Source organism: Telopea speciosissima, chromosome 4 (assembly GCF_018873765.1).
Source record: "Telopea speciosissima isolate NSW1024214 ecotype Mountain lineage chromosome 4, Tspe_v1, whole genome shotgun sequence".
Classification (NCBI taxonomy): Eukaryota; Viridiplantae; Streptophyta; class Magnoliopsida; order Proteales; family Proteaceae; genus Telopea; species Telopea speciosissima.
The window spans coordinates 55654090-55678961 of NC_057919.1; the positions used below are offsets into that span (position 1 = coordinate 55654090).

The 24872-nt window shown below is 42.2% G+C and overlaps 1 protein-coding gene across 2 annotated transcripts in view; it reads right to left on the minus strand.

Moving 5' to 3' along the window:
- The window catches only part of LOC122658090 (AP-4 complex subunit epsilon-like), a 126448-nt gene that overhangs the window by 31298 nt on the left and 70278 nt on the right, over positions 1–24872 (minus strand). For both annotated transcript variants that reach the window (XM_043852977.1, XM_043852978.1), the window contains one exon: positions 4726–4869. In XM_043852977.1, coding sequence (XP_043708912.1) covers positions 4726–4869 — 144 coding nt within the window. The remainder of the gene's footprint in view (positions 1–4725; positions 4870–24872) is intronic.

Genomic DNA, 24872 nt, shown 5'->3' on the forward strand with positions numbered 1-24872 from the left:
TGGTTCATGTGAGATACTTCTTCTCCACTTATTGTGTTCATTTTTTCCCGGCTCTATGACGGCAGCTTCTAGTACTTCCCTTGGCCCTAGGAGTAGCCGATTTGAGTCGCCCTGGTGCTCCCCATCACTACGACCACTCTCTCCAACTGGGACCCACCAAGTTAAATGGATCAAACTACCTTGCTTGGTCATGTGCCCGCCTTCTAACCATTTTTTGGGGTACCTTACTGCTGGCACCCATATGCCGACTGAAGCCCCTGCCAAAGACAACTGGTTAGCTAATGATGCACTAATCATGTCATTCCTTCTGAACTCCATGGAGCCATCTATTAGACCCAACTTTGTTCTCCTAAATTCAGCCAAGGAGTTATGGAATGTTGAGCAACACACTTCTGTTTTACTGTGAACACCTACTTGTACCCCACTGGTTTCTTAACCTGGGGATAAGGGACTAGCTCCCAAGTATCATTTTTCTTCAAGACCTGCATTTCCTCTATCATAGCAGTCTTCCATTTAGGGTCAATTATAGCTTTTTTCCAGCCCTGTGGGATAGAACAGAAGATAAAGAGGAAACAAAAGCACCATAGGTGGGAGACAAAGATTCATAGGAGACAAAGTTACAAATGGGGTGTTTTATGCAAGATCTAACTCCTTTTCTGATAGCAATGGGACGATCATCATGAGAAGAAGAAGAGCATTGTTAACTTCTGTGTGCTTAGGAGCTGGTTCAAGAGGCGCAGCCGCGCAGGTAGCCATGGTAAGGTAGAAGCAGCTTTCTCTTGACGGCAAGAAAAAGTTATGAGCTCTTTTCCACTAGTCAAAGGTCCCTGAGCAGTCTCCCCCTGAAGAGGAATGGTATCAATGATGAGAGGACATGAGAACATGTATTTAGGGTCATTTATTCCTCAAAATAATTCTCCCCCTGAAGAGATGCTGGTGCCATTCATGAAGTTGTTGAAGGTGACTATCAGCCCGAAGAGTATGAGCAAAGACCGGAGGAGATGAAGCAAGAGGCTCCAGATCTAGGTAGTAATGCCCATCTCGCACCTTACCATATCCAATTGTTGCCCCCGTCACCAGATCCTGAAAAACACAATGAGAAGAAAAGAAGTGAACACAATAGTTAAGGTCAACAGTGAGGCGATAAACTGAAAGTAAATTAGTGCATAGTTTAGGGACATGAAGATTAGAGTGAAGGGAAATGGTGGGATAGATGGTGGCAGTGCCTTAACCAGAGATGGCGTAAAGAGACCCATTTGCTACTCGGACTTTGTCTTTACCTGAACAAGGGGTATAGCTACTGAAGATGTCTGAGGAGCTGGTCATATGGTTAGAAGCTCCAGAATCCAAAAGCCAGGAAGGACTAGGCTGAGAAGAAGCAAGGCATATATCTGACTGAGCAAGGTGAGAAGTGGAGGTGAAAGAAGCTGATGTCACGGGAGGAGCAGCAAAACCCATTTGATTGAGCCATCATACTTTGAAGAACCATTAACTGATATGAAGAGAATGGTGATGATGCAGTGGGTGCCGTAATAGAATTATCAACTGTATCAGCCATATGAGCTTGAGAACAGGAACCACCTTGCTTCGCACCATGACCTCCCTCTTTAAGACAACCATGAAGCTTCCAACAAGTGTCTTTGGTATGTCGGGGACGGCCACTATAGCCACATTTAACCGGTTCTTTACCAGGAACAGCCAGTTCAGTGGAATCAACCTGAGGAGTAGAGGCAAGGGCTGATCGAGCTGGAGTAACAATAGGCATCATACTGGACAAACAACACTCTTCGTGCTGAATCAGGTTATATGCCTCAAGTAAGGTGGGAAACTTATCACGGCTGAGAACCTAAACACGAATCCGATCATACTCCAGGTTCAGCACTGTAAGGAAGTCATATACGCACTCCATCTCGCGCTTAGTCTGAAAAGTTTGGGCATTAGTGGGATCAACCTTGGACATAGGGTGATAAAAGTCCAACTGTTGCCACAAGCATGATTTTAAAAATCGGGAATCAGATCGTTGAATCAGCGTATTCGTATTGGAATCTATTTCGACCGATCCGACACGGCTGATTCATACTCAAAACCCTAGAAATTTCCCTGTTTTTGGATGTGGGCCGATTCTAGGGTTCTTGAAGACCGATTCCGATCCGCTCTGGATCATAATTGTCACTGTCCAATTCCATCTCCGATTACCCATTTTAAAACCTTGGCCACAAGTTGTTAAGGGTTGAGTAGTAAGCAGGGAGTGATAACTCCTCAATGGTTTCCCAAACTTGTTAATGAAACTCATAAATATGAGCATAATTATTAGACTGCACATATGTGTACTCCCCCTGTAGATGTAGCAGAACTTTCCTCCATTTGTTGAGAAAAAACAATAATAGGCAGAGCCAAAAAAAAGAACTCACAAGACATGTAGAGAGCGATCAACTTACAAGTGGCAGCATATAAGTCCAATAATTAATCAACAAGCAGCGGAGAAAGAACCTGGCATTGAAGTTGATGGATGGCAATAATGGATGAAGAAACCAAGCAGTCCAGCATCAAAAAGGGAGCAAAAAAAACCTGCAGCGGTGACTATAAGGGGGCAGAAGCCCCTGGAAATGGTGGTAGCTGGCAGTCGGCAGGCGAGGGGTTAAAACTCCTGTAAGATGTTGACCAGCAGAAAAAATGGGGCTGGGCCGTGGGAGCCCCTGTTGGTGTCAGAAGACGGCAAGCAGAGGGGCGAGAGGCCCCTGGTGCAGCGGCAGTGGGGCGAAGGCCCCTGGCGCGTCAAACAGAGGGGCGGAAGTCCCTGGCGGTGTTGAACAGAGGGGGCAAGAGGCCCCTGATGCAGCAGACGGTGTCGGAGAAGGGGCTGGAGCCCCTGATCATATGGGCCGCGGCTGATTGTGTTAATACTATCAACTATGCAACAGTTCTGCAGGTTTCTAAGCTTTCTAATCACCCACAGTTTCATACAGTCCTGTTTATTTTGCTTCTTTGACTGTCCTCTTTTTAGTCCACAATTCTAAGGATGATATTTGATATTCTATCTATCTTTCCCTACTGTCATAATCTTCGAATGTCACTGATATTCCCTGTTTTGCAGATCTGATTCATCGTTTCTATTAACTTGCTAATTCTGGCTTCAGGGAATGAATTTGTTATTCTGGACAAAAACCCTTGGATTGATCCTTTCTTTTATTATTATGTTCTTCTCTGTTAGTGCCAAATGTGTCATTAATTTGATAATCGTCTGAGCTACTGTTCTAGAGTAATTTCAGTTTTCCTTTTGTTAATAAATTCGGTTAGTCCTAACTTTCTAGTTTTGTTACACCTCATTACAACAGATCATAGTTGTCACAGCAAAAAGGCAATCCAAGGTGGTGGCGGAGGCAAAAAATCAAGGCGACACCAAAAAAGCGCTGCCCTGACCACTATGCAACAGATCCAACCTTGGATCAGTTTGTCCTTTGGAGGTCTTACCGTCATAGTAAGAGAGCTGTTTGATCCAAATGTCAGCCCCATCCAACCGTTGGATCTTGATTTAATTAATTTTCTCTATTCTGCCATATTGTGTACTGTTTGGATTACAGTGTTTCTGTCTAGTGGGCATTGTGTTCTATTAACCCTATCTTATCTATCCTAGAACACATCACTAAGTTGGCATATGCATTTGCCTTTGTCAGTTGCTAAAATGTGTTGAGTATGTTTTGAGAGTATTTTAAGTCGTTCAAAATGTTGAAAACAGCCTTTTTTTTTTTCTTGGGTGTAAATTTGAGAAATAAATAAACCATAAAAATAGAAGTGGTAACTGTAAAGATAAACAAGTGTAAGGACCCAACTGCAAAACCAAGCAATACTAAGTCTGTAGAGTGGACAGAAAACCTCAGAAATTAAGGCTTCTCAAAAACTCGACAACAGGTATCAGGTACTTGCAGGTTGCATCAGGGGCCTTTATTGCTACCATAAAGATACATAACCTCCTCCTCCCTCTTTTTCTTCGCCCTCATATGAACCAACAGCTGGTATCCTCCCCCCTCCCCCCCCCCCAAAAAAAAAAAAAAATTAGTTTTACCAGATCAGCTTCTTTGTTCTCCTCTCTCCATATCCAATGCTCCTCTTCAGTGAATAACAAAAAAAAAAAATAGTCAAAGAACAGTTTCATCAATATTTGGTTGCCTTCTGGAATCTCTAGTAACATAAATTTAAGGTTTCACACCATCTTGTTTTCATATTTTGATGGCCATTAACTTGATACATCACCTCATAAGTCATAGGGGTTTGTATTCCTAAACAGCATTCTGCTAGCAAACTGTTAGATGCTGAAACAGTCAAGAGCAACAAATGTTTTATCCACTTTCTACAAATGGATTGGGGCACTAAATTTCAAGAGTTCATGTTGGACATGATTCTGCCATGGATCTTGCTTTTTAGTTGCATTCAACAGAACCAAGATGGGAAAATACGAACGTACAACAATTTATGATACATGTAAGAGATGTGATGAAAATAGGGCAAGAGCCAGTTGAATGCATAGAACTGAAAGCAGAATGAAGTATGACACGTGAAAACACATGTAACAAATTTTAATCAACAGACCACTGAAGAAAATACAATAGACAGAGAACCTTATTTAAGCATGAGGAAGAAATCACATAAACAGTCGCAACATACTTTTTACATTCGGGTCAAACATGCCACCACAGAGAGAGAGAGAGAGAGATACTAAATATTAACCTCAATGTCTTCGCAACTTGCATCAGATGGCATTATACTCTCAACAGCACGAGCATCTAAGCCCAAGACAGCTTGTAGTTCATATGCACGCTGCTGTAAGTCTGTTGAATGAGATGCTGATAATTCATCAACCAGTGACTGACACTGCAACAAGTAGAAGTAAACGTCACTAACCTAGAGAGTCATTTTGAACACTCATGAATGAATGAAACCCAAATTTTAACCCTTGGAAGAACAATAATTACAAACATAGATATGGATGCTGGAGGAAAATGTCAATGCAATGAGATATGAGACAGTGGCGTGGTCTGTTTCTAAAGGTTCAGAATGTCGCAAACAGGACCAATACAGAAGAAAAGACAGCAGCCCCCAGAATCATGAATAGGAAAGAATAACAAAGTATTTTTTACCTATTGCTGCAATATTCAACCATGAAAACCTAGTTATATTCCATGAAGAACTAGGTGTTTTTTATTATTGATGATGTCTGCTGTTGTTTTGAAGATCTAAAGACTGGTTGAAGAAAAATTTCGAAAATACAATAAGTTCCACCCATCTTGCACAAAGAACAGCATGTGCAAGTTTTCTTTCTCTGTGTAAGTTCTCTTTTTCTTGCTTGCGCATGGTCTATTCCTCCTTGTTGTTGGAGTTGGTGATGCTTGTTGATAACAGTTTGTGATCCTGATGTTCATATATAGGATACCGCTACTTTTCTGAGAAATTTCTGATCTGGTTTACGCCATGTGATCTGGAGTTCTTGCTGGCTGGTATTTTCTGCAAGTTTTATCTCTGCTGTTTAGTTTCTCTTGGCTGTGGATGCTGGTTTTTAGTCCTGGTATCTCAAAGAGGCTTGATTTTGATTATTCAATATTACTAAACTGCTCTGGGGTGAAGATTCTGGCCTGCAATAGCTTTTCTACTATTCTAGTCAGGTTGCATACCGAACAAGGTATAAAATTTCGCGATATATCGGTATCTTGGGCCTACAGAGATATCCAAAATATGTCGAAATTTGCAGAAATATTGCATTTTTTCTGCAATATTTCGGCAGTCCATCCCGGTGGGTTTTTGGCCATATCTAGGCCTGATACTTCATGGACACCCTTATTTAAGCTAAATAAACACATTTAAACCTACATATTGCAAAAAAATGAACTCAAAGTGGTGTTTTGGGCTTGCACCCTTGATTGACAGTATACGGTCGCCGACCCTAATATATAAATGGTTAAATACACATTGATTAGGTAGTCAAAGACATAAAAGAAATTTAAACAAACTAATTAAAACTCATAAGACATAATTCATAAATCATATTCTCATAAACTCCATAATAGTCAATGACTCAATACTCAATAGCTCAATACTTTAATAGGCAATACACAAAGTCATAACTCACAAGTTCACAAATCACAACTTACAACTTACAAGAGTGCAAGACTCACAAGACTCACAAGTCACAAGTGCTAATAATAGTTGTTGTGCCTTCTTGGATCAACCCCACTCATGGCCCGCTGGAGTCGACGTCCATTGCTCTCTGTTTGAAGGACATATGTGGGCCACGGTATAGTTTCGGAGAAGAAACGAGTGTAGTCATCCACAACTGTCATGTAAATGGAGTCATCAACATACTGTAGGTAACCTATCCTAGGATATGGGTTAGGGTTACCAATCGGTCTAGCCTGGGAAGAAGATGATCCAGTATGATATGACGTCGGCGGAAGCATCGTTGGCACTGGCTGCATGTATGGCTGATGAGGTCGGTAGCTAGGGTATGCAAAGATGTTATCCACAAAAGATGATCCAGTATGTCCCTGGGACTGGGACTGGGAGTCATAGTCCCCTACCCCACTAAACTGCCCATATCCACCGTGAGGTTGTGATGCACTATAATCCAATGACAATGGAGTGGAATGTGCGTCAAAAGATAGGGCACGCCAATGCCCAGTTGATCCTCCCTCCCTCTCACCCATACTCAAACAGCCAACAGAGCTAGATAAGTCATCAATGTCCATATAATCAGCTTGTAACTGTGTTTTTCGACTCCTACGCTTCCTGTTGTATGGTTTTATGGGCGCTTGTGAGGATGCGGGTGCGGGGTCATGTGCACTGTGGTCCGTATCCTGCGTGGCAAGATCAAACTGTCTCTCTAGTGAATCGGACTGGCTCTACAGGCACCGTATCCTCGCCTACCACATAAAGCTCTCGCATTCCAGCAAATTCTTCATCATCACCACCACCACCATCACCATCACCATCACCACCATCATCATCACCTGAGGATGAGTGGATGCGTGAGAAATGATAATGACACTCTTCTTATATGGTTGTGGAACAGTATGGAACCAGCCATTGCAGCAAATGTTATGTTCTACACCACTGTTAAGAGAGTTTGGAATGACTTGAAGGAAAGCTTCTCCCAAAAAAAAAAAAAAAATGCCTCGTCTTTATGATCTTTAAGAAAAAAAAATTGCAGGGGAGAAGGTGCCTTCCCTAAACGAGACCTTCTCATGTCTTCAGCACATTGTTTCTCCCTGCAAAGCTGACTTATCAACCTCTTCTAACGGAAATTCTGCTTTGTTGCTGGTCGTGGCCGTGTTCTAGTTTTCCTAGGAGAGGTCGTGACCCAAGGGGAGGCCATGGCTACAGTGTAGGTGTTCGTGGTGGACAACAGACAGACCGGCCTTTCAAACAGTGTGGCAAGCCTAATCGTACAGTTAGACGTGTTGGGCTAAACATGGTAAACCAGAATGGCTTCAGCAATTTAGCTAATACAGCAATGTAAAATGGTAATATTGAAAGGGTGTCTTTTGGCGACACCAACCTAGCCATTTCATCTGGAGCTTCTTCATTAGGTTTTGTGTCTCAAGACGACTACAATCAGATACTTTAATGTCCCCAAAATCTTGAGGAATCCATTGCTACTTCCTCATCCACAGCTACTTTGGCACACAAGTACACCAGTACTTCTTACTACATCTTCTACCCCTTGGATAATTCATTCGGGTGCCTCTGCTCATATGATTGGTAAGTCAGTGTTGTTTTCTTCTTTGTGTAAAATTCACAATCCTTGTCCTGAAATTCTTTCTAATGGGCCTTCTACCTAAGTGATTGGTCATGCTACAGTTTCACCAACCTCATCCATGGCTCTGTTCTTCATTTGTGTTGCAAATCAGAATTAAACTAATCACATCAGGGGTGAAGGAAGAAAGATGAAAGAAGAAGAAGAGAGGGAGAAGAAGTTGCCGCAAGAAAGGAGAGCAGCCTGTGATAGGTAGATTAGAATACCTTCAGGCAAGCAGCCTCTTAATATATAATTAATTTAGACAAAATAGAAAGTAAGGTAGTTAGGGATATATGAAATTACCCCTAACCCCTTACTTATTACAACCTTACAAACTAAGGACAGAACTGATGTAAAATAACAGAAAACCCCAAAAACCCAAAATATAAGACTAAAATACCCGTAGTTTTCAACACTCCCTCTCAAGCTGGAACATAGAGGTCTCCCATGCTCAGCTTGTTACAACAGGGGCGAAAACTAAGAGCAAAAAGTGACTTGGTGAACATATCTGCTAGCTGATTCGAGGATGAAACAAATGGGGTCTCAACAAGGTTTTTTAACACAGCATCTCGAACAAAGTGACAATCCACTTCAATATGTTTGGTCCGTTCATGATAGACCGGATTGCTCGCAATGTATATGGCTGCCTGGTTATCACAATACATCTTCATAGGCACCGACACAGATAAACCCATCTCAAGAAGAAGAGACCTGAGCCACATCAACTCCGCAGTAGTATGAGCCATAGCTTTGTATTCTGCTTCAGCACTCGACATGGCAATTGTAGTCTGTTTCTTACTACGCCACGTAACCAGATTACCCCCAACAAAAGTACAATACCCTGTAGTCGAGCAACGATCACTGGCTGAACCAGCCCTGTCAGCATCTGAAAAAGCAACAGGATCCATATGCCTATGAGGGCAATAAATCAACCCTTTACCAGGAGCACCCTTCAAATAGCGAAGAACATGAACAACTCCATCCCAATGAGCCTTCCGAGGAGACTGCATAAACTGACTAAGGACACCCACTACAAAGGAAATGTTTGGTCTAGTAATTGTAAGATAGATTAGCTTCCCAACCAAACTTCTATACTGGTGCATGTCTTTAAGGAGATCATCATCATCTACCCCAAACTTCCGATGAGGATCCATAGGAACATCCACTGGCTTTGAAGCAAGCATACCAGTATCAGACAAAAGGTCCAACACATATTTCCTTTGAGATAAACTGACACCTTTCTTACTTCTCACAACTTCGATGCCAACAAAATAGTGAAGATTAACTAGATCCTTGGTTTGAAAATGATGCTGTAAATATGTTTTTACCTCTGCAATACCAGCCTCATCATCACCAGAAATAATAATATCATCTACATAGACAACCAAGACAACCACCTTACCATCTCAGCGGCGGACAAACACCGAGTGGTCAGAATAACACTGTGAAAAGCCACAAGACATCACCGTAGCACTGAATTTCTCAAACCACGCTCTGGGTGACTATTTGAGACCATAGATAACCTTCCGTAGCTTACAAACCCGAGTACGATCCTCCCCCTGAGCAGCATACCCCGGAGGTTGCTCCATATAAACTTCTTCTTTCAAGTCACCATACAAAAAGGCATTTTTAATGTCAAGCTGATATAATGGCCAATCAAAATTCACCGCCAAGGAAATAAGTAAGCGCATTGAATTCAGCTGGGCAACGGGAGAGAACGTCTCAAAATAATCAACTCCATTAGTCTGGGTATATCCCTTAGCAACCAGACGGGCTTTGAGCCGCTCAGCAAAACCATCAGGAAGATATTTAATAGTACAAACCCAACAACACTTGACAAGGTCCTTACCAGGTGGCAAATCAACAAGAGTCCAGGTGTTATGGGTCAACAGGGCATCCATTTCAGCATCCATGGCATCCTTCCAGCCAAGAAGACGAAGGGCCTCAGTGTGACTTTTAGGTACAGTAGAAGCGGATAACGACAAGGCAAAATTATGGACCAAAGACCGCAGATGAGATAAGGAAACAAACTTTTTAATGGGGTACACAACATTAGACTTCTGTGTACAGGAACGTGTACCTTTCCGTAAGGCACCTGGTAAGTTATCATATGAGGAAGTAGACGGAGCTTCACCAGAGGAGGACGCAAGTGGAGGGGGTGAAACCACTAGAACAGTAGGAATCTCACACGGGGCTGCTGTCTTGTCCCGACGCTGATATACCTACAAAGGAGGGTAAAATGATACTAAGGTAGGAATAGGAGGTGGCACAACAGGATGCCACTCGTCCTCAGAGGACAACGAAGACTGAGAAAAGTAAGAACTCCCCTCAAACAAGGTGACATCAACACTCACAAAATATCTGCAAGAGACAGGGTCATAATACTTGTACCCTTTCTGGGTACAAGAATAACCTAGGAAAATACACTTGGTAGACCTAGGTGCAAACTTGTCAGTGGAGACATGTAAGTTATGCACAAAGCACACACATCCAAAAACACGAGGGGGTAAAGCGAAAGCGGGAATGCCCGGAAAACAATGAAAAAAGGGGACCTATCGGCAAGAATAGAAGAAGGCATGCGATTAATCAAATAACAAGCACTCAACACACTCTCACACCAAAAAAGCTTTGGGACATGCATATGGAACATGATAGCATGAGCTACCTCAAGAAGATGCCTATTTTTGCGTTTAGCCACTCCATTTTGTTGTGGAGTGTAGGAACAACTAGTCTGATGAATCATGCCATGACCAATACAAAAATCAGAAATTTCATTTTGTACATATTCCAATGCATTATCAGAACGAAAAACTTTAATAAACACACCAAATTGAGTTTTTATTTCATTATAAAATTCTTGGAATGTAGATAAAAACTCGGAACGATCCTTCAAGAGATACAACCAGGTAAGACGGCAATGACCGTTCACGACTGTGACAAAATACATAAAACCACGTTTATTCTTGACACGACAGGGACCCCAGATGTCCGAATGGACTAAAGCAAATAAAGACGAACTACGAGCCACAGATCGAGAAGGGAAAGACACACGGTGGTCTTTCCCCAACTTGCAGGCTTCACACTCTATCCTAGACACAAACTTTAAAGACGGAAATAATAATTGTAACCTAGCTAAAGATAAATGACCCAAACGACAATGCCATTGAAAGGGAGTCACCCCACCAACAGACGCAGCAGCAACGGAGGAAGTAGCAGCACCACAGGTAAGATAGTACAGCCCATCCTTTTCATGCCCTCCACCAATCGCCTTCCTCGTGTGAAGATCCTGAAAAACACAATGAGTAGGAAAAAATGTCACAGACCAGTGTAAAGATTTAGTAAGCTGACTAACAGAAAGAAGACTCAATGGAAACTGAGGAACATGCAACACAGAGGAAAGACTAACGAAGAGGTGGAAGTTACTGTAGCAGATCTTGTAACAGGAGCAGCAGATCCATTTGCTAATATGACAGATGAAGAATCCGAGTTATTCAAAAAGGACGTAAACAAGGTAGACTCACCAGTCATATGAGCAAAAGCTCCGGAGTTAATAACCCACGGAGAAGTAGTGGAGAAGAAGACAGATGTACCTGTAGAGCAAGGGTAGCAGCGGAAGAGGAAGGTATGGAGGATGCGCTACTGGATGCCTCAAGAGTTTGTAACCTCTGTAATATATGAGAAAGCTCGTCACGATGAGTAGTGCTAGACGAACTGCCACCTGTAGTGGAACCCGATCGAGAATCACCAGTGGTTACAATATCAGCATTCCCATCAGATACTGCATGATTGGCTGATTGGGTTGCCCAATCTGGTTTGCCATACTTATCCCAACAATAGTCAACAGTACGACCACCACCACCCCGACCTCTGCTGTGCCACGGCCTCTTCCACGACCACGACCAACAGTAAAAGCAGAGTTATCCTTGGGGGAGGAATCAGCCTTAGCAGGAGCAGCAATACGCTGGAGACGAGAGAAGGTATCAGCCAGTGTAGGGACTGTCTCACTAGCCAATAAATGGCCCTTCACAGCCTTTAGATCAGAATTTAACCCAGCAAGAAATTTGGAGACAAAGAACTCTTTACGCTGGGCTTTTAACTTGTCAATATCAGTAGTAAGAGGCTGAAATACATTCAACTCCTCAACCAGGCCCTTAAAAGAACAATAGTACTCCTGAAGAGACTTAGAAGATTGTTGGAGCTAGAACAGTTTTTCATACAAATCATATACACAGTTCATACTTTCCTCCTGAGAATAAGTATCTTGCAGATCATCCCAAACACCTTTGGCTGTAGTGTGAAACATAACATTGGCGGCTATATCTGGTTCCATGCTATTCCATAGCCAAATGAGAGTGATGGCATTCTCCTTTTTCCGTTCACTGTAATTGCTGTCACTGGATGAAGGTGGATCAGATGTAATATATTGAAGCTTGTCCTTGGCCAGGATATACACTTTCACAACCTGTGCCCATAACAAATAATTCGAGCTCCCCTTGAGCTTGATGGAGGTAATTGTCACATTCACATTATCAGAAGAAGGCGGCACAGCAGAGGTAGTAGTAGTAGACTTAGAGTCACCCATAACAAACAAATAAGATGGACAGAAGCAATAACCAGCAGCAACAATAACAAATCAGGTGCAAAAAACAAAATGCAGGAATGATGATCCAGCAGTAGGTGAGCACCAACCACACAAATAATATGGACAGCAGCAACTTATACCAATTCAGGAGCAATGAAGGTTGCAGCAGAAGTCAAACAATAACCACACAGAGCAAGCCAGCAAGTGCAGTAAATAACTAAACAGAGTTGGGGAAGAACATCACCAAGAAAGCAAATCCTCGAAGAATAACAGAAGGAGGTCACTAGATCAGAAGAGTGGCAACCACAGTAGAAGAATCCTCCAGAGTCACACAGCCAACAGCAACCATCGATTCTCACCAAAAACGAAACCAAAATTGTTATGGAGAGCAAAACATCAGTTGAGATCGATTTCTCCAATATGAAGAACAGAGAGAGAGAAGTTGATAGAATCTTCAAACCAGCATGAAAACCACCTTAAAGAAGATCATAAACAACAAGATTGGCATAGGAACCACATGCCATTAGCACCCAGTGATAATAGGAACCATCACCATCGAGAGAGAAAAAAAATATTAAGCAGGAACAATTTCTGACCGATTCTTCAAGGTTGTCTTCCCATCCGCAACCAAACTCCATCGAGAGAGATCAAAAACAGCCCTCCATTCATTAATAAGGAGGCTTTAATCCATAGCAAACCAGAGCAGCAATCGGTGGCTGCACACAAAAAAAAACTGGAAACCGAAGGAGAAAACCAGAAGAAAGGGATTGAAGAACCCTTGATTGATTAGTATTGCTCTGATACCATGTTGCAAATCAGATTTAAACTAATCACATCAGGGGTGAAGGAAGAAAGATGAAAGAAGAAGAAGAAAGAGAGGGAGAAGAAGTTGCCACAAGACAGGAGAGCAGCCTGCGATAGGTAAAGTAGAATACCTTCATGCAGGCAGCCTCTCAATATATAAGTAATTTAGACAAAATAGAAAGTAGGGTAGTTAGAGATATATGAAATTACCCGTAACCCCTTACTTATTACAACCTTACAAACTAAGGACAGAACAGATGTAAAATAACAGAAAACCCCAAAAATCCAAAATATAAGACTAAAATACACCTAGTTTTCAACAATTTACAACAGTTACCTTTAAGTCTTCTGTGTTAGTCAACTTACAAAATCCCTAAACTGTTCTGTCACTTATTGTCCCTCTTATTGTGTTTTTCAGAATCTTCAGACAAAAAGGACGATTGGTGGAGGGCTTAAGCAGAATGGGTTGTATTCACTTGATTGTGTTGCCCCCTCTACTGCTGCTACTACCAAGGTTCTAATCTCGGGTTTCAACCTGGTTTCGACCAGCCCGAAACCGAGAAATGGTCAAAACTGGTTGAAACCTGGTACTTTTTCCCAGCCAACTCGCGACTGAGGTTTTGAGGCCCAAAAATGGCTTTTTAAGTTGTATACAGCCTATTTTTGACATTCTAAACATAATGCATGAACTATTGTCACAAAAAAAAAACACTCAAAATGGTACTTGTGGTTATTGACCTAAGTTTACTAGTGTACGTTGAAGGATACTCTAAATGTGGTATTATAAATACTTAGTTCACATAAAGTTAAAGTACAAGAACAATGAATAATACATGTTATCCAAAAAAATAAAAAAATAAAAACAGGTGCTCAACAGTCAAAACTTGCTCAATTCGAAGGACGCTAACATAAAAAAATAACACTATTACACTATTACCTTTGAGAAGAGAGGTTCACACGCTGGATTAAATTGGCCTACCAAAAAAGCAAATCCAATTTCGTAGTCGTAGATTGGGCCAAGGATGCTAACAAAAATTAAATTCAACAAATTCTACCATGTATTCAATAGTGTTGTACAAAATATTTGATTTTTGGGACAATAACACTATTACCTTTGAGAAGAGAGGTTCATATACCGGATTAAGAGAGTTGATGTAGGTTGTAGAAGCACCAAACGAAGGAAATATGCGAAGAAATCCCCACTTTTTAGCCAAACTCCCACTCCCTGTGTCAAAACCACCGAGTTCTCCTATGTTTCAATCGAAACTTGCGAGAAATGGTTTTAGATTGAAACTTGTTACTTTTAAGTCATGGTTTGGTTTGGTCCAACTGGTTTCGACCAGTTTTGACAGAAACCTTTAACTTTTTAAACTTCCACTCTATCTCGTCGCGGTTTCTTGCGAAACCAAGATATCTCAGTGGTTTTGGTTGATTTCGACCAAGTTCATTTTCCATGGCTACTACTACTTCCGGCAGTGTTTCTCCTATTCTGCGGCATTTTCGGTTGGGAATCTACCCTTGTCAAGACTCCAACATATGGTTCCAAGTTGCAAGTCTATGCCTTGTCTCGAGTGTGTGAGCTAAAGAAGCATCATCAGTCCTATATTCCTTCTCGCAGTGTGTCTAGAAGTCCTTTATTTTTTTAGTGCATTCAGATATTTAGGGTCCATGTCGTCTCAAACATAGGTCCTGTTTTTTTTTTTATTTTGTCACTTTTGTGGACTATCATTTACGTCTGACATGGTTGTACATGTTGAATGATCATTCAGAATATCTTTATGTTCTAAAGATTTTCAATAAAAACAAAGTTTACTGTTTCTATTAAAGTTTTTCGGTTTGATAATGCATTCGAATACACTCAACGTGAGACATCTGCTTTTTGTTCTGCTCATGCCATGATTTCATCAAACAAGTTGTTTTTATACCCCTCAACAAAACTAGGTTGCTGAAAGTAACCAATCCTCTCTCTATTGCGGTTTCAAATTCTCCGTTGCTTTCTTTGCTGTCTTGGATTTTTGGATGGGGTTTGTGGATGCACTTGCTTTGTTCACAATCTGCAACCACATGTTGACAAGTTATATCCCTGGGCAATCAAGTGTGTTTTTTTTTTGTTATTCTAGAACTCAGAAAGGGTATAATATTCTGATCCTATTACTCAACAGCAGTTTGTCAATGCAGATATTACAGTTTTTGAGAATGCTCTATACTTTCTAGCCACTAGTCATTCTCTTGACACAGATGTTAGGTAATTCTCCTCTTATTCCTATTATAGTATCTTTGGATGATGTTCCAACTACCTCCTCACCAGAACTAGACGGTCTGATCCTCCAGTTGGAGTTCTTGTTTCCTCCTTGTCACCTGATGACATGCTCATTGCAAAGGTACCCACTCCTACACTCAAAATCCATGACTGCTTATCCTATTGAAAACTTTCTTTCTCTATCTCATCTTCCACCTTCCTTGCATAGCTTTACCTTGTCCTCATCTCTATGTACTCTATTCCTAAAATCCATCGTGAGGCATTGTCTCATCCTAGGTGGTGTTGAATAATGTCCACCAGAATACCATGGGGGTATTCTGGTCTTTTTACTGCTTTATTTTGTATGTTTATGTACTGCCTAGTTATGTTGGCTATGCTAGGGGTATTATTGTCATTAGGATGTAACTCTTCATATTATAAATATATGGCTTGGTTGATCACATCGATCATTCTCCTATTTTCTGTTTTGTTAACATGGCACCAGAGCCAACTTCTCTGATCCAGGTTTTCACCCCATTCCCTCCATCGTTTTTTCCTCTTCCACCCTCTTCCACTCGAGCTTCTCTTTCTCCCTTCTTTTTTCTCGGTTCTCTTCATTCACTAGGGCAGCACTAATGAGGTGATCATACGATCTAGCCACTGCCCTCAATCCAACCACTTCAACCGATGGTTTAATCACATATCAAGCTCGACAGCTGCTGCCCTGTCTCTCTGCGATTTTTTGGAGTTCTCCCCTTCTTGAAGATCGAGCTCTTTTTTGCATTGGAAGCTGATTTTCCCTATTGGAGATTGTTAGCTTTTAGGGTAGAAGAAGGAGAAGAGAAGAAAGAGATAGAGAGTGCTCCACGGTTTTGGTTTGGTGAATTATGTCTCAAAACAAGAGACTAACATGTTTATATTGAAAAGAATAAGTAATTACACATAGGCCCTTAGCCTCATACAGATGAAAAAAAGAATACACAACAGAGGGGTTATGTACATATATACCCCTGATACAACTATTCACTATTCTTAACACTCCCCCTCAAGCTGGGTGGTATATGTCATACATACCCAGCTTGTCTAACATAAAACTAAAGTGATTAGAGCCAAGTCCTTTGATGAAGATATCTGCCACTTGTTCATTTGTCTTCACAAAAGGAGTACAAATAGCCTTAGGGTCTATCTTCTCCTTGATAAAGTATCTGTCAACCTCAACATGCTTTGTCCTGTCATGTTGAACTGGGTTGTGAGCAATACTAATGGCTGCCTTGTTATCGCAATATAGGCTCATAGGTTCAGTTGTCTCAAATCCTAATTCTTGGACAAGTTTCTTTAACCACAAGATTTCACATACACCATGAGCCATGGCTCTAAACTCTGCTTCAGCACTTGACCTAGCTACCACAGGTTGCTTCTTACTTCTCCAGGTGACTAAATTTCCCCCGACAAAGGTACAGTATCCAGAGGTGGATCTTCTATCAGAAATAGACCCGGCCCAATCAACATTTGTATATACTTCAATTCTCAAGTGACCATTCCTAGAGAAGAGAGGACCTTTTCCAGGACATGACTTCAATTACTTGAGGATCCTGTAAACTGCATCAAGATGTCCCATCTTGGGTGCATGCATAAACTGGCTCACCACTCCAACAGCATAGGTGATGTCAGGCCGGGTGAGAGAGAGGTAGATTAGCTTACCTACTAACCTCTGATACTTTTCAGCATCCACAAGAGGTTCACCACAATCTTCCCCTAGTTTGTGGTTCTGCTCAATAGGGGAGGAGATTGGTTTGCATCCTAAGTAGCCTGTCTTTGTAAGTAGATCAAGAACAAACTTCCTTTGGCAAACATTGATCCCTTGCTTGGATTGTGAAACCTCAATCCCCAAAAAATACTTCAATAGACCGAGATCTTTGATCTCAAACTGCCGAGCCAAATAAAGCTTATGCTTTGAGATCTCAGCTTCACTGTTCCCTGTGACCACAATGTCATCAACATAAACAATGAGAGCCGTAATGGTGTTGTCCTTCCTTTGTATAAACAATGTGTGATCAGCTTGACTTTGAGTATATCCATTTTGCAGGATAGCTTGTCTGAACCTCTCAAACCAAGCCTTAGGAGACTGTTTGAGTCCATAGAGAGCCTTCCTAAGTCGATACACTTTCCCATTGTCACTAAGATGCTTGAACCCAGGAGGAGAGTGCATATATACTTCTTCTTCTAGGTCACCATGTAAGAATGCATTCTTCACATCAAGTTGGTACAATGGCCAATCAAGATTTGCAGCCATTGAGAGAAGTACACGAATGGAGTTATGCTTGGCCACCGGAGCAAAGGTTTCCTGATAGTCAATGCCATACACCTGTGTATAACCCTTGGCAACAAGTCTTGCCTTATACCTCTCCATAGTACCATCAGACTTGAACTTGACTGTAAATACCCATTTGCATCCAACAGGGATTCTCCCTTTAAGGAGTTCAACCAGATCCCAAGTACGATTCTTCTCAAGTGCCAACATTTCTGTGTTCATTGCTTCTCTCCATTTGGGATCTGCCATAGCCTCTGCTACATTCTTGGGAATAGAGATGGATAAGATAGCCACAGTGAAGGCTATACCTGTAAGGGAGATAGAATCATAGGAAACAAACTTGGCAATGGGGTTAGTGCATGCCCGAGTTCCCTTGCGGTGGGCAATAGGAAGATCTAAGTCTGAGAATGTAGAGGAAGGTATACCTGTCTCGATGGATGGAGGCTCAGGATGAGGAGACGAAGAAGGATTTTGGCAGGTCTTCTTTATAGGAAGCCATGAAGAAGGATTTCTCCTATCCTTCATATACACCAGTAGCTCCCCCTGTTCTCTGTTCTCCTGTGCACTAGGAAGCTCCCCCTCAACAACAGTATCCATAGAAGGTTCCTCATCAACAACAATAGTATCCACATAATTTTTCTTTCCTTGTCAATCTGAAAAGGGGAAATAGGGACAAGAGAGGAGAAAGGAAATGACACAAGCTCGGGAACCTCTTCACCCTCAACACCACCACCAAGAGAGGAACACTCCCCCTGAAGAGGTGACCGAAAATACGGAATGGTTTCAATGAAATGAACATCTTTGGAGAGAAGCCACCGACGAGTAGGAGGATAATAGCATTTATACCCCTTGGAGGTGGGGGAATACCCAAGAAAGATGCACTTGAGAGCCTTAGGATCCAATTTAGTACGGGCAGATTTGCTAATATGTACATAGCAAATACACCCAAACACCCTTGGAGGGAGAGAAAAAGAAGAAGACCTTAAGGGGAGGACATCAAGAGGAACTCTGAAGTTCAAGACACTAGAGGGCATGTGATTAATAAGAAAGACAGCAGTGAGTAGGGCATCAAACCAAAAAGTTTTTGGAACATGCATGGTAAACCAAAGGGATCTAGCCACTTCAAGGAGACGGCGATTTTTCCTTTTAGCCACCCCATTTTGTTGGGGGGTATCAACACAGGCCACCTAATGAATAATGCCATGGTCAGAAAAAAAAGGTTTCCAAACCACTAAACATATACTCCCCACCTTTGTCAGAGCGGACAATTTGGATCCGAGTGTGAAATTGGGTAGACACTAACTCATAAAACTGTTTAAATGCAACATAGACATCACTCTTATGTTTCAAAAGGTAAACCCAAGTAACCCGAGAAAAATCATCAATGAAAGAAACAAAGTAGCAGAAGCCATGCAAAGAAGTAATAGGGGAAGGCCCCCAAACATCAGTATGGATAAGATGAAAAGGTGAAGTAAATCTATTACCATTAGATGCATAAACTGTTTTACAACTTTTGGCAAATAGACAAGGTTCACAATGAAAAACATGAGTGACAGGAAAAGAAGTAAATAAATGTGGCAACAGTTTCCTCATAACAGGAAAAGAAGGGTGCCCCAAACGACGATGCCAGAGCAAAATATCCTCCTGAGTACGTCCACCTTCTTGCCCACAAACATAAGACTGAGCTTGCACAACAAGGGAAGCACCAGTCTCCAAAACATACAAGCCATTAGCTTCACGACCACTGCCAATCACACTCCTCGTCACCAAATCCTGAAAAAGACAATGGGTAGGAAAGAAGGTGACAAAGCAGTTCAAAGATTTAGTCAATTGGCCAACTGAAAGAAGGTTAGTGGCAAAGTTGGGAACATGAAAAACAGACTTCAAACGTAAAAGTGGGGCGACCTATATATCTCCCTTACCAGAAATAGAAGAGAAGGAACCATCAGCAATTTTTACCTTATCTTTCCCAGAACAAACAAAATAGGAATTATACAGCTGAGACCTACCAGTCATATGATCCGTGGCACCTAAGTCAATGACCCAAGGTGTGGTACCGGAGGAGGAGGCCTGCAGTGCAGTGGAAGCAGGAGTAGCAAAGGAACCATCCAGATGAGCCACAATCCGGCAAAATGCAGCAATGTCTTCTTTGGAAAGAGAGGATTCATCAGATTCAACGACTCCAACATGAGCCTTAGGCCCCTTCTTCCGCTGCCCTCTCGGTTCTCCAGATGAACCAGCAGGGGGCTTCCCATAGAGATCCCATCAAAAGTCCTTCGTATGCCCAGTCTTGCCACAATGGTCACATAAGAATCGGCCCTTCACAGCTCCCTTAGCAGCCCCCTTATCAGCTCCCTTAGTGGAGTCCTAAGGGGTGGAAGAAACAAGAGCAGAGTGCTCAACAACAGTGGGAGCAGTCCCCATAGCATCCCTATGGGTCTCCTCACTCTGTAAATATCCACACACCTCCTCCAGTGAGGGAAGACTTGGGCGGCCAAGGATTTGCACCCTAAGAGGCTCAAAGTCAAAATTAAGGCCTCCAAAGAGAAATAAGACCCTCTCTTTCTTAAACAACCGGTGCACTTTGACCTCATCATCAGGGCATAACTGAAGGTCTCTATAGTGATCATACTCCTCCAACAGACCCACAACAAGACTGTAGTACTCAAAGATGCTTCTATCCCCCTGGCGCAGGCTAACAATCTGTTGGAGAAGTTGGTACACCTTTGTAGAGTCCCCAACTCGATAAAAAATACGAGCCACACTGTCCCAAATGTCCTTGGCAGTTTCCTTGCCCATAAATCTTCTTCCAATCTCAGGCTTCATTGAGAGAAAAAGCCAGGCCATCACAAAAGAGTTCTCAGTGTCCCATTTGGAGTACCCTTGCTCAGTAGGGAGGGGGGCCTTGATGCTACCATTGATGTAGCCCATCTTCCCCCTACACCGAAGAATCAATTTCATGGAGTGGGACCAATCCAAATAGTTTTGGCTCTCAAGTTTGGCAATAGGAAGTTGGATATTGGGGCTCTCGAAGGAAGAGGAGTGAGGTGGAGCTGTTTCCACAAGGGGTAAGGATGTTTCAACATTTTTCTCACCCATATTGAAGCTGAAATCAATCACTTAGGCTAGGGTAACAGAAGTACTTCAAGCAAACAGATATTGCGCAAAACAGTAGGCACAAACAGGGCAGAAAAATGGCCAAAAACAGCTTAAAACACTTATAGATCTTCAGAAATTGTTCAAACAGCAGCGGAGTAAGGATGAGTATTGTTCCTTACCAAAAAACGATGCAAATAGACCATAAACAATGGTCAAACAAAGACCTATTGAAGACCACAGAGCCAAACCAGACTCTAGCTGGCGGAAATTCTGGGCAGAATAGCAACCACGAAATCTTTGTGGATTGAATGGAAGCTTGCAAACAGCTTAAGAGAAGTAAAGGGAATCAAAGAGGACTCCCAAACGAAACTAGAGCACTAAAAAGCACTCCATTTGGATTCCAAACCAAAGAGAAACAGCTTGGAGAAGACAACCTAACCTGACCTTGGAACAGCAGCAGCAACTAAGTGAAAGAGGACCTTCTTCACACTCCAATCTTCCTTCAAACACTTGCAAACAGCAGAATCAGCTCTAATACCATGTTAGCTTTTAGGGTGGAAGAAGGAGAAGAGAAGAAAGAGATAGAGAGTGCTCCACGGTTTTGGTTTGGTGTGTTATGTTTCAAAATAAGAGACTAACATGTTTATATTGAAAAGAATAAGTAATTACACATAGGCCCTTGGCCTCATACAAATGACAAAAAGAATACACAACAGAGGGGTTATGTACATATATACCCCTGATACAACTATTCACTATTCTTAACAGAGATCCCTCAGCGCAGTATTGGACAGCAACTATCACAGGAATTTCAAGTTATTTGAAGGCCATACCTATTATCGATCTCACTACAGGGTTTTGAAAAACCCTGACTCTTATCGATTTTTGGGTTTTCTCCTCTTTGCTTTGGCTGATCTTTGGAGATCTTCTTCACACTGCTTCAAGGAGTACTCGACAATATTATCAGCCACTTTCAGATTTTTTTACGACCCCTAGCCCCAATCGATCTCCTCTTTCAGGGTTTTCTAAGCCTTATGGATTTTTGGATTAGGGCTGTTTGCTACTGCCCTTTTCTTCACGCAAGTTGCTGCTGCCAGGAGTGTTATTAGACCTGCTATTCAGCTTCTACTTCTGATTTTTCTGCCAAGCCTTTCCCATCATTATGCCGGACTCTGAAGTTACTGTGGCTACTTCTGGAGGAGATAGTCAGTCCAGGACTGAGTTCCTCCCCTATGCTGCTGCCATTAAACTTGATGGAACCAATTATCTCATGTGGGCCAGATCACTCTCTTTAACTGTGGCTGGCAAAGGACTTACTGGCCATCTTATTGGCACCTCTAAACAGCCAACTGAAGAGGGTACCTCTAAGGATCGATGGACTGCTAATGATGCTATGGTCATGTCCTTCGTTCTAAATTCCATGCAACCTGACCTCTCTAGTAAGTACCTTCTCCTTGACATTGCCACACAGATATGGACTACTGTCAAGGCAATCTATGGCCGATTGGGTAATGGTGCTCAGGTTTATGAGATCCGGAAGACACTCCAAAACACTAACTCAGAAGGAGTTGTCTATCACTAAATATTATGCTGCCCTCAAAAGCTTATGGCAGCAACTGGATCACTATGCTCGATTTCAGCCTTCTACGACTGCCGACATCACTGCCTATCAGACTTTTATGGACCAATTTCGAGTGTATGATTTTTTGGCTGGCCTTAATGCTGATTATGATCCCATTCGTGTGCAAGTTCTTGGTAGGGTTCCTTTCCCCACATTGGAGGAGAAATTTTCTTATGTTCACAGTGAAGAAACACGTCGGGCTGCTATGATGTTGACCCCTATGGTTGAGAAATCAGCTTTACAGGTTGCTGCTGGCTCCAGCCCTACTCCTACTACGAGAGTCTCGCTCGCTTCGCTGCGTTCAAGAAAAGAGCACTGTGAAGTGTGAACATTGCAACAAACCATATCACTAAGGCTCAGTGATGGAAATTGCATGGGAAACCCGATGATTTTGAGGCCAAACGTGGTCGTGCTAAGACTAAAAACAAGGCTAATTACACTGAAAGTGTAGCTACAGCCCCCCCACTGCTGAAAATGGTTTTTCCAAGGAAGAATTTCAGGCTCTCTGTCGTATATTACAAACCTCCGCTGCCTCTACTACATCTGTTGCCGGTTACTTCAATCCCTCAGGTTCCCACTTTGCCCATTCAGGTATTTCCTTTGCTGGTAATTGTGCATCGGTTGTCTCCACTCCATGGATTATTGACTCCGGTGCCACTGATCACATGACAGGTTCTTCTAGCCTTTTTCACACCTATTCCCCTACTTCTGGCAAGGATAAAGTAAAAATAGCTGATGGATCCCTCTCATCCATTTCAGGGAAAGGGTCCATTAGCTGTTCCCCATCTCTTACCTTGTCTTATGTGTTGCATATTCCCAATTTCACTACTAATCTTCTTTCTATTAGTAGTATTACTAAAAATCTGAATTGTAAGGTGACATTTTTTCCTACCCATTATGTCTTTCGGGAACTGGACTCGGGGAAGACGATTGGATCGGATAAAGTGCATGGTGGACTGTATCCGCTTGATGGAGACCCTCTTGCTACGCAAGCATTACCATCTGGGCTCTGTCACCCTGCGTCTTTCTCTTCTGAATTACACCAATGGCATTCTAGACTAGGACATCCCCCATTAGGAACCCTATTCCATTTATTTCCAGCATTAGTAAAAAATTGTAATAAGGAAGATTTGTTTTGTGAGCCTTGTGTCTTGGACAAACAGACACGTTCAAATTCTCCAGTTTCTAATAAAAGATCTACTTCCTTATTTCATTTGGTTCATAATGATGTGTGGGGTCCTAGTAGAAAAGCTTCTCTTTCTGGTCATCGGTGGTATGTCACTTTTATAGATTATTATTCCAAATTCACTTGGGTCTACCACCTGCACACCAAAAATGAAATTTTTTCCTGTTTTCAGCATTTTCCCAAGATGGTCAAGAACCAATTCAATGCCACTCTCCAAGTCTTAAGAAGTGACAATGGGATAGACTATATGGAAGGTCAGACCAGTTGTGTTGATACTCCAGCCCAGAATGGTGTGGCTGAGAGAAAAACCGCCATCTCTTGGAGGTGGCTAGAGCACTTATGTTTGCTTGCAATGTTCCTTCTTTTTATTGGGGAGATGCTGTCCTCACTGCAGCCCATTTGATTAACAGGCTGCCCAGTCAGGTTCTTGACTCCAAGTCCCCTGTCGAGCTCTTACTTGGCTCTTCTTCTTTTATTGTTCCCCCTAAGGTGTTTGGCTGTGTTTGTTATGCCAGGGATACTAGGTCCCCTGGTAAACTTGAACCCCGTAGCCTCCACTACATTTTCTTAAGGTACTCTGCCACCCAGAAGGGGTACAAGTGCTATTATCCTCCTGTCAGACGTACATTGGTCAGTATGGATGTTGTTTTTCATGAGACTGTTTCTTATTATTTGTCCCTACCTCTTCAAAGGGAGAGTGTTAGTGAAGATGTGCTGACCATAGAACCTCCCCTCCAGTCTGTTTACAATGAGTCTGTTCTTGTTCCTCTTACTCCTAGTCCTCCCTCTGCCTCAGGGGGAGAGGTTCCTATACAGGAGGAGACCATCACAGATGATGTTGTTGACATTCCGATTCAGAGGGAGCAAACTCCTGTCTAGACTCCAGTCCAAAAAACCATTAGTGACTTTCAGAGGAGGATTAATGAATCTAATGTGCAGACTTATACACGGAAACAAAAGCAGCTTCAATCCACTGTTGCACCAGTACCCATTCAATTGCCGAACTTGGTTCTACCTCTCTACCTGGTAATGTTTCTTCTTCTGATTTACCTATTGCTCTTCGCAAAAGTGTCAGGGCTTACACTAAGCATCCTATATCCCATGTTGTTTCTTATGACTTCCTTTCTCCATCCTTTCGTGCTTTTGTTTCTTCTCTTTCTTCTGTTCGTATTCATAACAATTGGTAAGAAGCTCTATCAGATGGAAAGTGGAAGGCAGCAATAATGGAGGAAATGGAATCCTAA